The sequence below is a fragment of the Tenrec ecaudatus genome, chromosome 16 (genome assembly GCF_050624435.1).
Source record: "Tenrec ecaudatus isolate mTenEca1 chromosome 16, mTenEca1.hap1, whole genome shotgun sequence".
Lineage (NCBI taxonomy): Eukaryota > Metazoa > Chordata > Mammalia > Afrosoricida > Tenrecidae > Tenrec > Tenrec ecaudatus.
This window is the reverse complement of record NC_134545.1, coordinates 52134131-52147093: the sequence shown is the minus strand read 5'-3', so window position 1 is coordinate 52147093 and position 12963 is coordinate 52134131. Positions and strand designations below refer to the sequence as shown.

Here is a 12963-nt window from a genome sequence, read left to right as displayed (position 1 = left end):
AAGATGGCACAGGACTAGGTGGTGTTTCATTCTGTTGTCCATAGGGGCTCTGAGTCAGAACCAACTCTATAGCACCTAACAACAACAACAACAACAACAACAAATTTCACTCAGCATAAATTCCCCCCAGTTCCTCCATGTCATGAGGTGTTTCACATATTCATTGTTACTATTTTTTATATCATAGTAGAGGAATTTTTTTGATGGTTATAAAAATGTTGTGGTTGAGATACATTTGCACAGTTTTGTGCATATACTAAAATCTACTAAACTGGATGTCTAAAAAACAAACTTTAAAAGGAAGTCTTGGTTCTATACTAGCCATTTTTTACTTTCTTATATGCAAATTAAGGTTAATCATACTCTGTTAGTTCAGATAGACTAGAGAAAAATTTATAGAGACAGTGATATGTGTATAGGGAAGAGATTTATATACGAGAGCAATTGAACTGAAAAAATGAACCCAGCCCAGTCCATATTAAGCCCATAAGTCCAATATTAACCCATATGTCTGATACCAATCTATAAAGTTCTTTTAAGACTCATTAAATACATGCAATGATTCGGAATACAGGAGGATCACAGGCCAGTGGGTTGGAAGTCTTGTGGATCCAGTGGCATTGTAAGCATCTCAGTGTTGGCAGGGGTTTCTACATGACATCTCTTCTCAAGAGGTCTGGTTATATCAGGGTAGGTCCATGTGGCTGTCCAGCTCCCAGGGTACAGTGGCGTGTGTATTGTCAATAGGGAGTCTCCAAGGGAGTGAGCAGAGAGAGGAGTGTCTTCTGCCTCCAAGGAGGAAATGCTGGAGTTCCCAGAATTCTCAGGGGAAGGCCATGCCCACACAGAGACCTCATTCCATTTATTCTTAATCCTCTCAAGTCCCAAATTGACACTAGATTATGTAACTACCACATTCTCTTTTTTTCATCCCCTTAACATTTCATTATGTATCATACAGGTATTTACATTTCAGATCTTTATTTTTCTACTAAACAATTTAATAACTTGTAAACCACCTTACAGTTTGCTTTGTTCCAGCCTCTCCTTTTTCTTCTCTTTTCCCTCTTATGAGATACTATCTTCCTCGTCAGCCAAGTTAACACCTGTCTATCTGCTAGCCTATTGCTATAAGCATGGGAGGTAAATGCTCTATTAAGACCTCACATCATGAATGGAACCAGCAGAGCCCAGGGAACTGTAGTGGTCAGGCAGAGATCACCCACTAGTTGTGTGTTAGAGTCAGCATCAGCACCTGTTTTGGAAGACTGATCCTCAGAGATGCACCACATCTGTTCCCTTCACCATAATCTAGGAACCCAGGACAGAGGTCTCCCAAGATCTGAGGCAACAAATGTAAAAAATGAAGCAGTTGTTTAAGACACAGCCTGAGGGAGGAAATAGGAGACTTTCTACTCCCATAAAGAGTTACCATTTTCAGAAACCCACAGCAACAGTTCTACCCTGTCCTATAGGGTCACTGTGAAGCTGATTGGAGTCAATGTCACTGAGTTTTCGTTTGTTTCATTTTGTTTTAAATAGGGCCATCAGAAAGGAACAAACTAGATGGAAGCTGTTCACAGAGTGGCTGAGTCTGTGTGCAAGGTGCTGATGGTGTTTCTCTTTCTCATAGCTTCTCCCGGATATTGCAAGAGACCGTGAAGGAGCTGGCCCCTGGGTGCGACGTGACCTTCATGCTCACAGAAGATGGCAGTGGAAAAGGAGCAGCTCTGATCACTGCTGTGGCCCAGCGCTTTCAGCAGCTGCAGAAGGAAAACTAAGGCCAAGGTGGTGTTAGGTGTGACGGGCCTTGAACAGTGACCAGCCTTTCATGAGTTGGTCAGAGAAAACTCCTGGCAGATTTTGTTCACCTTCTGAATGTCACAGGGAGAGCTTCACGTTCTTGCACCCTTATCATCTGGATAGTGGTTTTGCAGGGCATTAATGATGTGTTTACTTGATGTATTTGCACTGAAGATGGGCCAACATATGAAAGTAAAGTGGCTGGCCTGATAGATCCTCTTTCAGCAAATTTTTCCTCAAAGGCTTAACTGTATTTTTTCTGTGATTTTGATGGACTTGAAACCATACAACACTGGCCCATGTGGTCTTGTGATTGATTCCTTGCTGTGATACTAGAGACATTAGGTTCAGTAGATTGATCTAATTGTTTGTGGATGAACAAATGAGGGTAAATGAATTCATGTATTAAATTGTGGATCCAATTTAATTTGTCCTTGACTTATCATGTTGACTTCAAATGGGAAGTGAGAACAAAGCATTTGGAGTGTTCTGCCCTGGGATGTAGTGGGATCCATTTTTGGGAAGCCCTTGTAAGAACCTCCTCATGCTTAAATGAGTTTTGTTAATACTGTAGGATTTCTCTCAATACATTGAGTGATGGGTGGGGTGCCATTTAAGATATCTTTCCCCACGTGGTTTGTGTTGCTGCTATTGATAGCTCCTTTAAGGGTGGTTGAGTATATAAAATTCAATAAGTAAATTACAAAATATATACCATTTCTCAGACTCTTTTGTAATATCATACTCTGTTGGCATATGAAGGGAGAGAGTCAGAAGTTAGTTGCTGAGAGCATCTGCTTAGTCAAAATTTTCAACCAATGGGGAGAACTTTGAGTGGGGTTAGAATGAGATTAAGGGATTTGTTCTACAATATCATCAACAGATTAGCCTATTTTGCTTCAATGAATGCTTCCAGTAGCAAGGAGTTTACCACTTGGTCTCATAGCTCTGGCTCTAAACTCTTGCTTGGCTAGTACTGGAAAGGTCAGCAGTTTGAATCCAACAGTTGCTCTATGGGAAAAAAGACCCAGAAATCTACTCTCATGCCTATTACACATTAGGAAAGACTAGGAGGCAACTCAATTGTCATTTAGAGTCACACACCAACACTGATAATGTGCAGCATATATTTAACCAACAACAATAGTAATGTGTGCTTGTTTGTTAGTGTAACATATTTCCAACTTAAACTCACTGCCATTGAGTTGATTCTGAATCATAGAAAACCTACTGGATAGAGCAGACTGCCCCTGTGGGTTTCCAGGACTAACTCTTCAGAGAAGCTTCATATTTTTCTCTCAAAGTGGCGGGTGGATTGTAATTGCTGGCCCTCTGATTAGCAACCCAACACTTAAATCATTACACAATGAAGAGGAGCAATTTTTGAATAATTGGGATCCCAGAGCAAGACATAATGAAGAAATCAAAAGCCAGTATAGCAAGGGAATACCTGGAAGAAAATTTCTGAGGAAATTTTATGTTCTAAATTCTCCTTAACAAAGGAGAACCAGATAACCATTCAGGAGGCAGGGAGGACACCAATTAGACAGAACTTAAAGAAGAACATACCAAAGCATATAGTCAAATGACCCAACTTTGAGGAAAAGGAGAAAATCATAAGAGGAGCTAGAGAAAAAAATTCAGTCACCAATAAGGGTAATCAGATAGGATTATGCTCAGACTTATAAGCAGAAACCATGACAAAGAGGAGAGAATGGAGAAACATATTTGAAATTTGAAGGAGAATAACAGTATTCCAAGAATCCTCTACCCTGCTAAACTCTCCATCAACATCGACGGGGAGTAAGAGTTTTCCCAGATCAGGAGAATTTAGAGTCTACATTAAAAAACAAACAAACAACCCCAACACTACAAATAATTGCTTTCCAAACACACTTTGGACAGAAGACCATATCCATAGAGTACAAATGTGAGACCACTGCATAGTGTAGCACTAGCCAGAAGTCAGTGCAATGAAAATAATAACTAAGATGCTTTGACCCAACAGTGGAAAGAAGGCAAGAATGAATCCACACCCCAACTGACAGACACACACAGCAAACAGCTAAGGAGGGAAGTGGGAAAACATCTATCACACAAGGTAAGGGATTTGGGCAAAGAATTCACAGATGGATGCAATTACTCTGAATGTTGATGGGCTGAATTCACCCATGATAAGAAAAAGACTGGCAGACTAGATTAGGAAACAAAACCCATCAATCTGTTGTCTGCAAGAGAAACATCTCAAGCTCACAGACAAAAAGAGGCTGAGGATCCAACAATGGTGAAAAGTTTACCAAGCTAATGGAGTCTAAAAAAAGGAGGTGTTGTAATTCTAATCTGCGGCAAAGTAGATCTCATGGTGCAGGACATAGCGAGAGAAAACCATGGGCACTATACAATGCTCAAGATCCAGTGAACATAATAAACATATACATGCCCAACAAGAGACTGGAAAAATTCACAATCACAATTTCCAAAGATGAAGATAGAAATCACAGAATCAAGAAGACAGATCAGTAGGAAAGAAGCTCATCAAAGAGGCCAAAGAACTATATTCTACAATAAGGCAACTTGGCCTGATACACATAGGCAGAGCTCTCCACTCAACTGCAAAACACATTTAACTTTTTTTCACATGCACATGTTATGCATTTAAAAATAGCTCACATGCTGGGACACAAGTCAAGTTTGAGTAAATTCAAACATATAGAGGTCACCCAGACTTCCTTCTGTGACCACTAAATATGCCATAAAGCTGGAATCAACCAAAGGCAATTTAAAAAAAAAAAGGAAATTGCTTGGAAGATGAATAACACATTTCTTCAAAATTTTGGGTATTGCCCAAAATTAGAGATGAAATTAGAAAGCTTTTAGAAACTAATAAGAATGAGGAATCAACATATCAAAACCTGTGGATACAACAAAGACAATAACCAAAGGACTCTTGATAGCAATAAGCACACATATGAACAAGGAAGAGAGGTTTATAGTCGACATTCTATCATAAAATATTCAGCATTTGGAACAGAGTCAACAGAATAATCCTTCTAATAGAAAAAGTAATGATATTAATGAGTGGGAAAACAAAACAACACTGAAGAGAATTAACACAGTAAAAAGTTGGTTTTTCCAAAGGATTAGTAGAATCGACAAACCGTTGTTAAACCTAACAAAAGATTGGAAGGAGCAGACATCAATATTCAGGATGAGGGATGAAACGGGAAATTACAGTGGACCCTAATAAAATTGAAAGACTAATCACACAGTATTATGAAGTAGTGTATTCCAACAAATACAATAACTTCGAAGACATGGAAAAATACCTGGAAAAACAAACCCTCCCCAGATTATCTCTTATAGACATCAAGAACCTGAACAGACCTAAAGCAAAAGAAGAAATGGATAAGGTTATCAAAGAAATTGCACCTAAAAAATGCTCCACCCCAGATGACTTACAGGAGAATTCTACAAAACATTCAGGGAAGAGCTGACACCAATTCTACACAAGCTCTTCCAGAACATAGAAAAGAATGGTAAACTCACAAACACATTCGCAGAAGCAAATATAATTCTGATACCAAAACCGGGCATAGCAACCACAAAAATAGGAAGCTACAGGGTGATGTCTCTAATGAATATCAATACAAAAATCCTTAACAAAATCTTGGCTGGTTGTGATAATTAGGTTTCTTGTGCCAACCTGATCAATAGGAACGTGGGATTAATGAGGTTTCAGTTTGATTGGAGGGCAGTGAAATAAATAGCTCGGCAAGTCCCACCCAACTCTCACTTGCTCTCTGGTGATTGAAGCATGCTGAAGGGTGTTGCTGCTTTGTCTAGTTCTCTGCCTCAACCACTGAGCTACACTACTGTGGGACAAGCCAATATATGTATCATGTTACTAGAGCTTGAGGCTCCTTTGAGACCTGCTTTGCCACTTTGCTGGTGTTAACATCATTTGAACTTGAGGCCGGTTGATCCTGTCGCCTTGCATAGCTTGAATTCAATATCCCATATAGGCCTGCATCACTAAACTGAGCTACTGACTACTGATGACATGCACTGCTGTTTACTGCCTGTGGGCAAACTCTGCTTGCCTTGCCCAAGGGAAGAGTCTGCTGCCTGATTCCTTGACTTTGATCTCGGCTTCCCACATTAGTTGAAGCACTTCTAGTATATTAACTGTTCCATGAAGGTGAGCGGAACTGAACCCTCTGGACTTCTGTGTGGACTAATTAGCTGTTATGTTCCTTCTCCGTGTATAAATCTATATCTATCTATCTATCTATCTATCTTATCTATCTATCTAAACATAAGTGTCCTGGTTTTGTTTCTCTAGAGAACCCTGCCTAACACACCAATAGAATAAAAAAGTATATAAAAAGAACATTCCATCATGACAAAGTGGGATTCATAGCATGGATGTAGGGATGGAATAACATCCAAAATACATTAACATCATTCATCACATTGTAAGGAATATACCAAAATTCCCAAATGGGAAATGAAGTCCCTGTTTAAAAAATGGTGCCAGAAAAAGTGGATATCAACTTACAGAAGAACGAAGCTAGATCCTTACCTCACTCAATACACAAGAATAAATTCAAGGTGGATCACAGACATCAAGGAAAAACCCCAAACTATCAGGATCATTAATGAAATAATCAGGACACACCTAAGAACCTTAGTGCTGGGAATACATGGGCTACCAGAATCAAGGAAGGATACACAATTAGAGGAAGATAAAATAGGTGATTGGGACATATTAAAGGTAAAACTTTTGTATATCAAAAGACTTCAGCAAGAGAGTAATAGGAGAGCACACAGACTGGGAAAAGATATTTAGTAATGATATCAGATAAAGACTTATTACTAAAATCTACAGAATTCTTCAAGCTTTCAACAAGAAAAAACGAATAGCTCACTGAGAATTTAGGCAGAAGACTGAACAGAAGTTTCACAAGAGAGGAAACCCGAATGGCCAATAAACATATGAGGAAATGTTCCCAATCCTGAGCCATCCAGGAAATGTAAATTAAACCAACTATCAGATACCACATAACACTGAAAAAGATAACCCAATTCATAAAACCAGACATCAACGAATGTTGGAGAAGCTGTGGTGAGATAGGAACTCTTATTCACTGCTGGTGGTCTTGCTGATATGTACAGACACTCTGGAAAGCTTTTTAGCAATACCTCAAACATGGAAATTGAGATACCCTATGAGCCAGCATTTCCACTACAGGTCATATGCCCCCCAGAAGTAAGAAACAGACCATGAACAGATATCTGCTTCTCAATGTTCATTGGTGCGCAGTTTACTATCGCAAAAAAATTGGTAACAGCCTAAATTTCCATCAATAGATGAATGGATGAAAAAAAATCCTCTAATATGTACACACAATAGAATACTATGCAGCCCTAAAAATAGTGATGAAAATATGAAACACCTCATATCATGGAAAAAATTGGAGGATATTATGCTGTGTGAAGATATCCAAGCACAAAAGGTCAAGAACTACATTACTCCTCTAAGTCCAAACAGCAGAAGAGGCTTAAGGGAAAATGCATACAACCCACAACTCCTGGGCTCAGGGCCAGATGATCTGGTATGAACTAGACCAATTCTAATTATACATACATCATCAAATAAAACAAAAGAAAGAAAGATGAAGATAGCACCAGTGCTGAAAGGTATCTCCCCCACAGCCCCCAGAAATGTTTAAGGCCCACAGAGGGGTAGGGGAAGAAAAAAATATCGTAATGGGGAACCAGGGCACTAATCCACCCAAGGGGAGGGTATTTTTGTGTCTCCACAGGAAAGGGAGACTTAAAGTAGACCCAATTCTGGTGTGCCAATCCTTGAGTGCGGTGTTCCTGCTTGGAAAAGCTTATTCCCAGAGATGACTATAGGATTGATCTCAGCTCAAGATGTGATGTGTTCTCCCTAGATGACAGTGCTAAAGAAGATGTCCCTGAAGATACAGTTCATGGAGAGCGACCAATCTGACATGCATACACAGGGGAAACCAAGAGAACAGTGGAACAGACCAGTGATGGAAGAGAAGCCTCGAAGATGCCAGGAATTCCTAATTGTGGACTTCTGACTCTGGGACCAGCACTTGGCACCTCACCTGATCTGGTTGTGGGTTTCTCACAAGGGGTCCACACTGAAAGTCTAATAGTGCAACAGGCTGGGGTGGGGGTGGCACTAGGCTACCCATTCCTGGCTATAGGAAGAGAAATAGGGACTTCTAGGATGCATGCCTTTCAGACATGAATGCTGAGGTCTAAAAGGGTATAAGTGCAGTTAGGTAAGTGGGTCCTGGAATATGAATCCTGAAAGAAAAGGGGATTGGGCAGAGGGACTATAAAAGGTACTGCTTGCTATATACTAGAGAGATATTCTTCTACTCTGGGTCAGGATAGCATTGAGACTTGGAATTATTCATATGGTCTTTCTCTTTTTAATTATATTTAATTTAATAAAACTAAAAATTATTTATTCATTTGTTATATTTATTTTCTTTGAGTCTCTATATAAGATAGACAGGATAAGCAACCCCATGTAGACTGCAGCAGGATGAACAGTTCTGGGAGGGAGGGTATGGGAGGTAGGAGGTGTGGGTGGGCCAGTAATGACAGGGACAGGGAATATGAAAGGCTTTAAAATGGATGGTAAGGAGGGTGTAGAGTTCCTGGGAGTGTTTGGTCAATTGAAAAGTGTCTAAGAGGACAAATTACTGAGAGGTGAAGAATGGATTAGCATGATAGTGGGGCAGCAGGAAAGAAAAAAAGCAGAAAGAAGAATGCAACAATATATATATGTGTAAATATAGATATGCAAATATATAATTATATAAATATAGGTGTATTTGTCTACACTTGTACATATATATTCAATAAGGAAGCAGTTGGATTTTGGCTTAAGTGGGTGAGGGGTGACTGAGGATGATGTAATATATTCAAAAATAATCTATGACTTATCAAGAGTTCATGAGGGAGGGCAGGAGGGGAAGGGAGGGGAAAGGATATGGGGAGCTGCTATCAGGGGCTCAAGTGGGAAGAGAATGCTTTGTAAATGATGGTGGTGGTATATATGCAAATGTGCTTGACACAATTGGTGGAATGGATGGATTGTGATAAGAGATGTAAGAACCCCCAATAAAAGTATTTTTAAAAAATAAACCACCTGCTTCTTCGAATCATGTGGCAATGTAAGATATTCACTTTCTGGACATGATCACTAAAGACAAAATAGTACATAAGCAAATGTGGGGAAGGAAGCTGATGGTGTCTTCCTATTGAAAAATATAGTGTCTGGGATATGGCCATTGAGCAGGAAAGCAACAAAGCCCACATGAAAGAAGCACATTAACCTGTGTGATAATGAGGTATCAACAAGTATAGGTATTAGAAGTTCAAATAAAAGTTACCTAATTGCTGTGAAGGAATGTGAACAAAGTGGATACCCCAAACCCACCTGCATGATAATTGGGCAAGCTCTCACAGAAGGGCTGTGTGTGGGGGCGTTGGGGTGGGGTCGGGGGGTGGAGAGGGTTTAGGAATTTAGGTTGCGGTATAAAACTGATGAAACACATAACTATCCTATGGTTCTTTAGTATTTCCTCCCCTTAGTATTAAGGTTTGTGTATGTTTCACCTAATTAATACTGTTAGACCTGTGTATATTCATGTATATAATTAAGATAGTTGAATGAAAGAATGCCAGGATAGATGACCCTTCAGACACAGCAATGGGAGCAGTGATTCTCCGACTGTACAGGAAAACTGGGAAAGGGAGTAAAGAGGGGGAAGGGGAAGCTGATAGCAATGATGACTATATAATTCCACTTGAGGGTAGTGAATAACAGAATTATAAGTGAATGGATGTATTGGATGGGGAAAGATACATCTAATTATATATATAATATATATGCTAATATAGAGCTAATATCTTATATATACAAGATATAGCTAATTATATATATGTAATATATATGATAATATATAGCAACAACAACAAAGGTTCCTGGGGGGAAATATGGAGGAGGGAGAGGATAAATGGGAGCTTATACCAAGAGTTGAAGAAGAAAACGAAAGTTTTCATAGTAATTGTAGTAGCAATTGTACAGTTACACTCAATCTATTTGAATTCAGGAATTTTATGACAACTGTAAGAGCTCTCAATAAAATGATGAAGTTTTTAAAAAGCCATCAATGAAAAAATAAGGACAAATTTATGGACCATAATACAATGCATAAACACACTATTGAACATAATGAAAAATATCCACACTATAGAAGACAAAAGAAAGAATTGGGACCTACTAAATATACGACATTTGTGCAAACAAAAAAATTACTTCATCAAAAAAATCAAAAGAGAACCCAGAAATTGGCGGAAATATTCAGCAAAAATAGAAACAAATAAAAGCAAATAACACATTCACAGACTTCACCAACAGATTAGAAGAAGCAGAGAATCCTAATAGTGACATTAGGAATAAGCAGGCAGTCTTCACCAAACAGGAAATACAATCAAACAAGATAATCAGATACTGAAGAAAACCTAAAAACAATGTCTGATGTTATGAAGAAGAAATTAGAATAATTGGTTTACCAGAACAAGGCACAATGAAGAAGCCAATGAGGAAAAATAGCAAGAGAATTCTCAAAGGAAACTTTTCTCATCTTAATGAATGAAAATCAGGCAACCATTAAGGAGTATGAAAGGACACCAGCTAGGCTGAATCCCAAGAAGAATTATCCTAATACATATAATAGTTCAACTATCCAACTTGGAAAAAAAGGAGAAAATCAGAAGAGCAACGAGGGGGAAAAAGCATTCACTTATAACGTTACCCTAATAAAAATATGCTTAGACCTATCAGCACACACCATGAAGAAGAGTGAGAGGAGGAACATATTCTTAAAGTTGAAAGAAAATAATGCAAACCCAAGAATGCTGTATGCACCCAAATTATCTATCAAGATAGATGGAGAAGTAAAAGTCTTCCTGGGCAAGGAAAAACTCAAAGAATATGTTAAAAGAAACCTAGCTCTACAAAAAATTCTTACTGACCTAGTCTGGGCAGCATAACAACACTCACAGAACACTAGTAAGAGACCACCACATAGAGCAGCTCCATTCAGAGGTCAATTCATTTAAAACAGCCCCCAATATAGCAATGGCTCAATGGTGAAAAGAAGGCAAGAATGACCCCCGCCATCAACACACACAAGGCACTGATAAGAAGGAAGCTAGAGAAACAGCCAGCAGAAAATTTACAACATGACATCACAGAGTCCAGATGGACGTAATAACTCTTTATATCAATGGAGTCAACTCTCCCATTAAAAGACATAGACTAGCAGGCTAGCTTAGAAAACAAACCCGATGGTTCTTCTGCCTTCTAGGACACGTCTCAAGCTTTCAGACAAAAATAGGTTGAGAATGAAAGGCTGTATAAAAATATACCAAGCAAATGGCAATTCAAAAAAGGGGGTGGTGGTCTGCAATCCTAATCTCCGACACAATTATTATCAAGGTGCATGCCATAAAAAGAGTAAGGAGAGGCACTATAAATTGCTCAAGACAACAGTAGACCAAGAACCAGTGGGCATAATAAATGTATATGCACCCAACAATAGACCTGCAAAACTCAGCAACCAAATGCTCCAAAAGATGAAAAAAGAAATCATAGGCTCAATAATCACAGTAGGTGACTTTAAGACAGCATTCTCCAAGAAGATAGATCACAGGGAAAAAAGCTTAACAAGGAAGCTTCAGAACTAAACTCTATAGCTAGTTGACTTGACCTGATAGACATTTTGAGAGCTCTCAATCCAAATGAAAAAAATTCCTATTATTCTCAAGCTCATATAGCACAGATGCAAAGCTAGACCACATGCTGGGACACAAGCTGAGCCCGTGTAAATTTAAACACTTGGATTTCCTTCTTGGACCACTGTGCCATAAGACTGGAAAGATTCAAAAGGATGATTAAGAATAAAAAGGCAAACAATTGGAGGATAAATAATTCTCTACTGCAAAACGAGTGGATACTGACTCAGATCAGAGATGAAATTAGGAAATTTTTATAAACTACAACATACCAAAACCTCTTGGGAGAAACAAAAGCAGTTATCAGAGAAAGTTTGATAGCAATAAATGGACACATGAAAAGGAAGAAAGACTTATGATTGATATATTGCCACAAAACCTCTAGTGATTAGAGTGGAGCCAACAGGACAATCCTACTAATAGCAAAATAAAATGAAATAATAAAAATCAGGACTGAGATACAGGAGAGGGAAAAGAAGAAAAGTTTTAAAACTCAGTACTGCTAAAAGCTGATTCCTTGAAAGGATTAATAAAATCGATAGACCGTTAGCAAACCTAACCAAAGAAACAAAGGTTCAAATTTCAATAACCAGGATTGTACAGCGATAATAAGTAAAGATTATAGTAAAGTCATTGAGAGCATGAGAGATAGAAGAGGAATATTGAAATAAATGGAGTAAGACACAATTCATGGTAGCATGCTCACCTCAGCCCTTATTGGTGGTCCACGTGGAGGGAGGGAGAGAATCTTTAATGCTAACCAAGGCTTTTATATTCTTTGGGAACATGCAAGCCCCCTAATTACAGGTGAATACATACATCACAGGAAGGGGTTGTGGTGTAGGTAATACAGTAATGGGAGGGGGTGATCTAGGGTATCCACACAATAGGAAGAGGAGAGATTGGGAGTACACATGTGGAAAGATGGGTGAATCCTAGTTACAGGATGGCAGCCTAACTTTGGATTTCACAGAACCTGAAGTCACAGAGCCGTTTTGGCCTGTTCCCTGGCTAACCTGATAGATACCATTATCGGTAGGGTGTGAACTCCACCTACAGCAACGAAGCTAATGGTCACAGGCCTCAGGGAGAAGTAATCCATTGTCCCCAGCAGCAGGGAGCAGGCCCACCCCTGTGGTGTGGGGAGACAGCAATCTGGCAGTGACTGCCTTCAGGGAAGATGTCTGTAAGCATCTGACCTCCTCCCCAACCCCACCCCCCACCCCTCCAATTCAACATCTGAAAGTCCTATATGGAAATCTGAGAAGCTAGGCTATACAAAGTACATGGCATCATGATGGCCTGCTA

General features: G+C 39.2%; 1 protein-coding gene across 1 annotated transcript in view; it reads left to right on the top strand.

Annotated features, from left to right (window-relative positions):
• LOC142428760 (hexokinase HKDC1-like) overlaps window positions 1-1781 on the top strand; it is a 70952-nt gene extending 69171 nt beyond the window's left edge. Inside the window, exon 18 of the mRNA XM_075533587.1 lies at window positions 1634-1781. Within this exon, the coding sequence (XP_075389702.1) occupies window positions 1634-1781 (148 nt within the window). The remainder of the gene's footprint in view (window positions 1-1633) is intronic.
• The last annotated feature ends 11182 nt before the right edge of the window (window positions 1782-12963 follow it).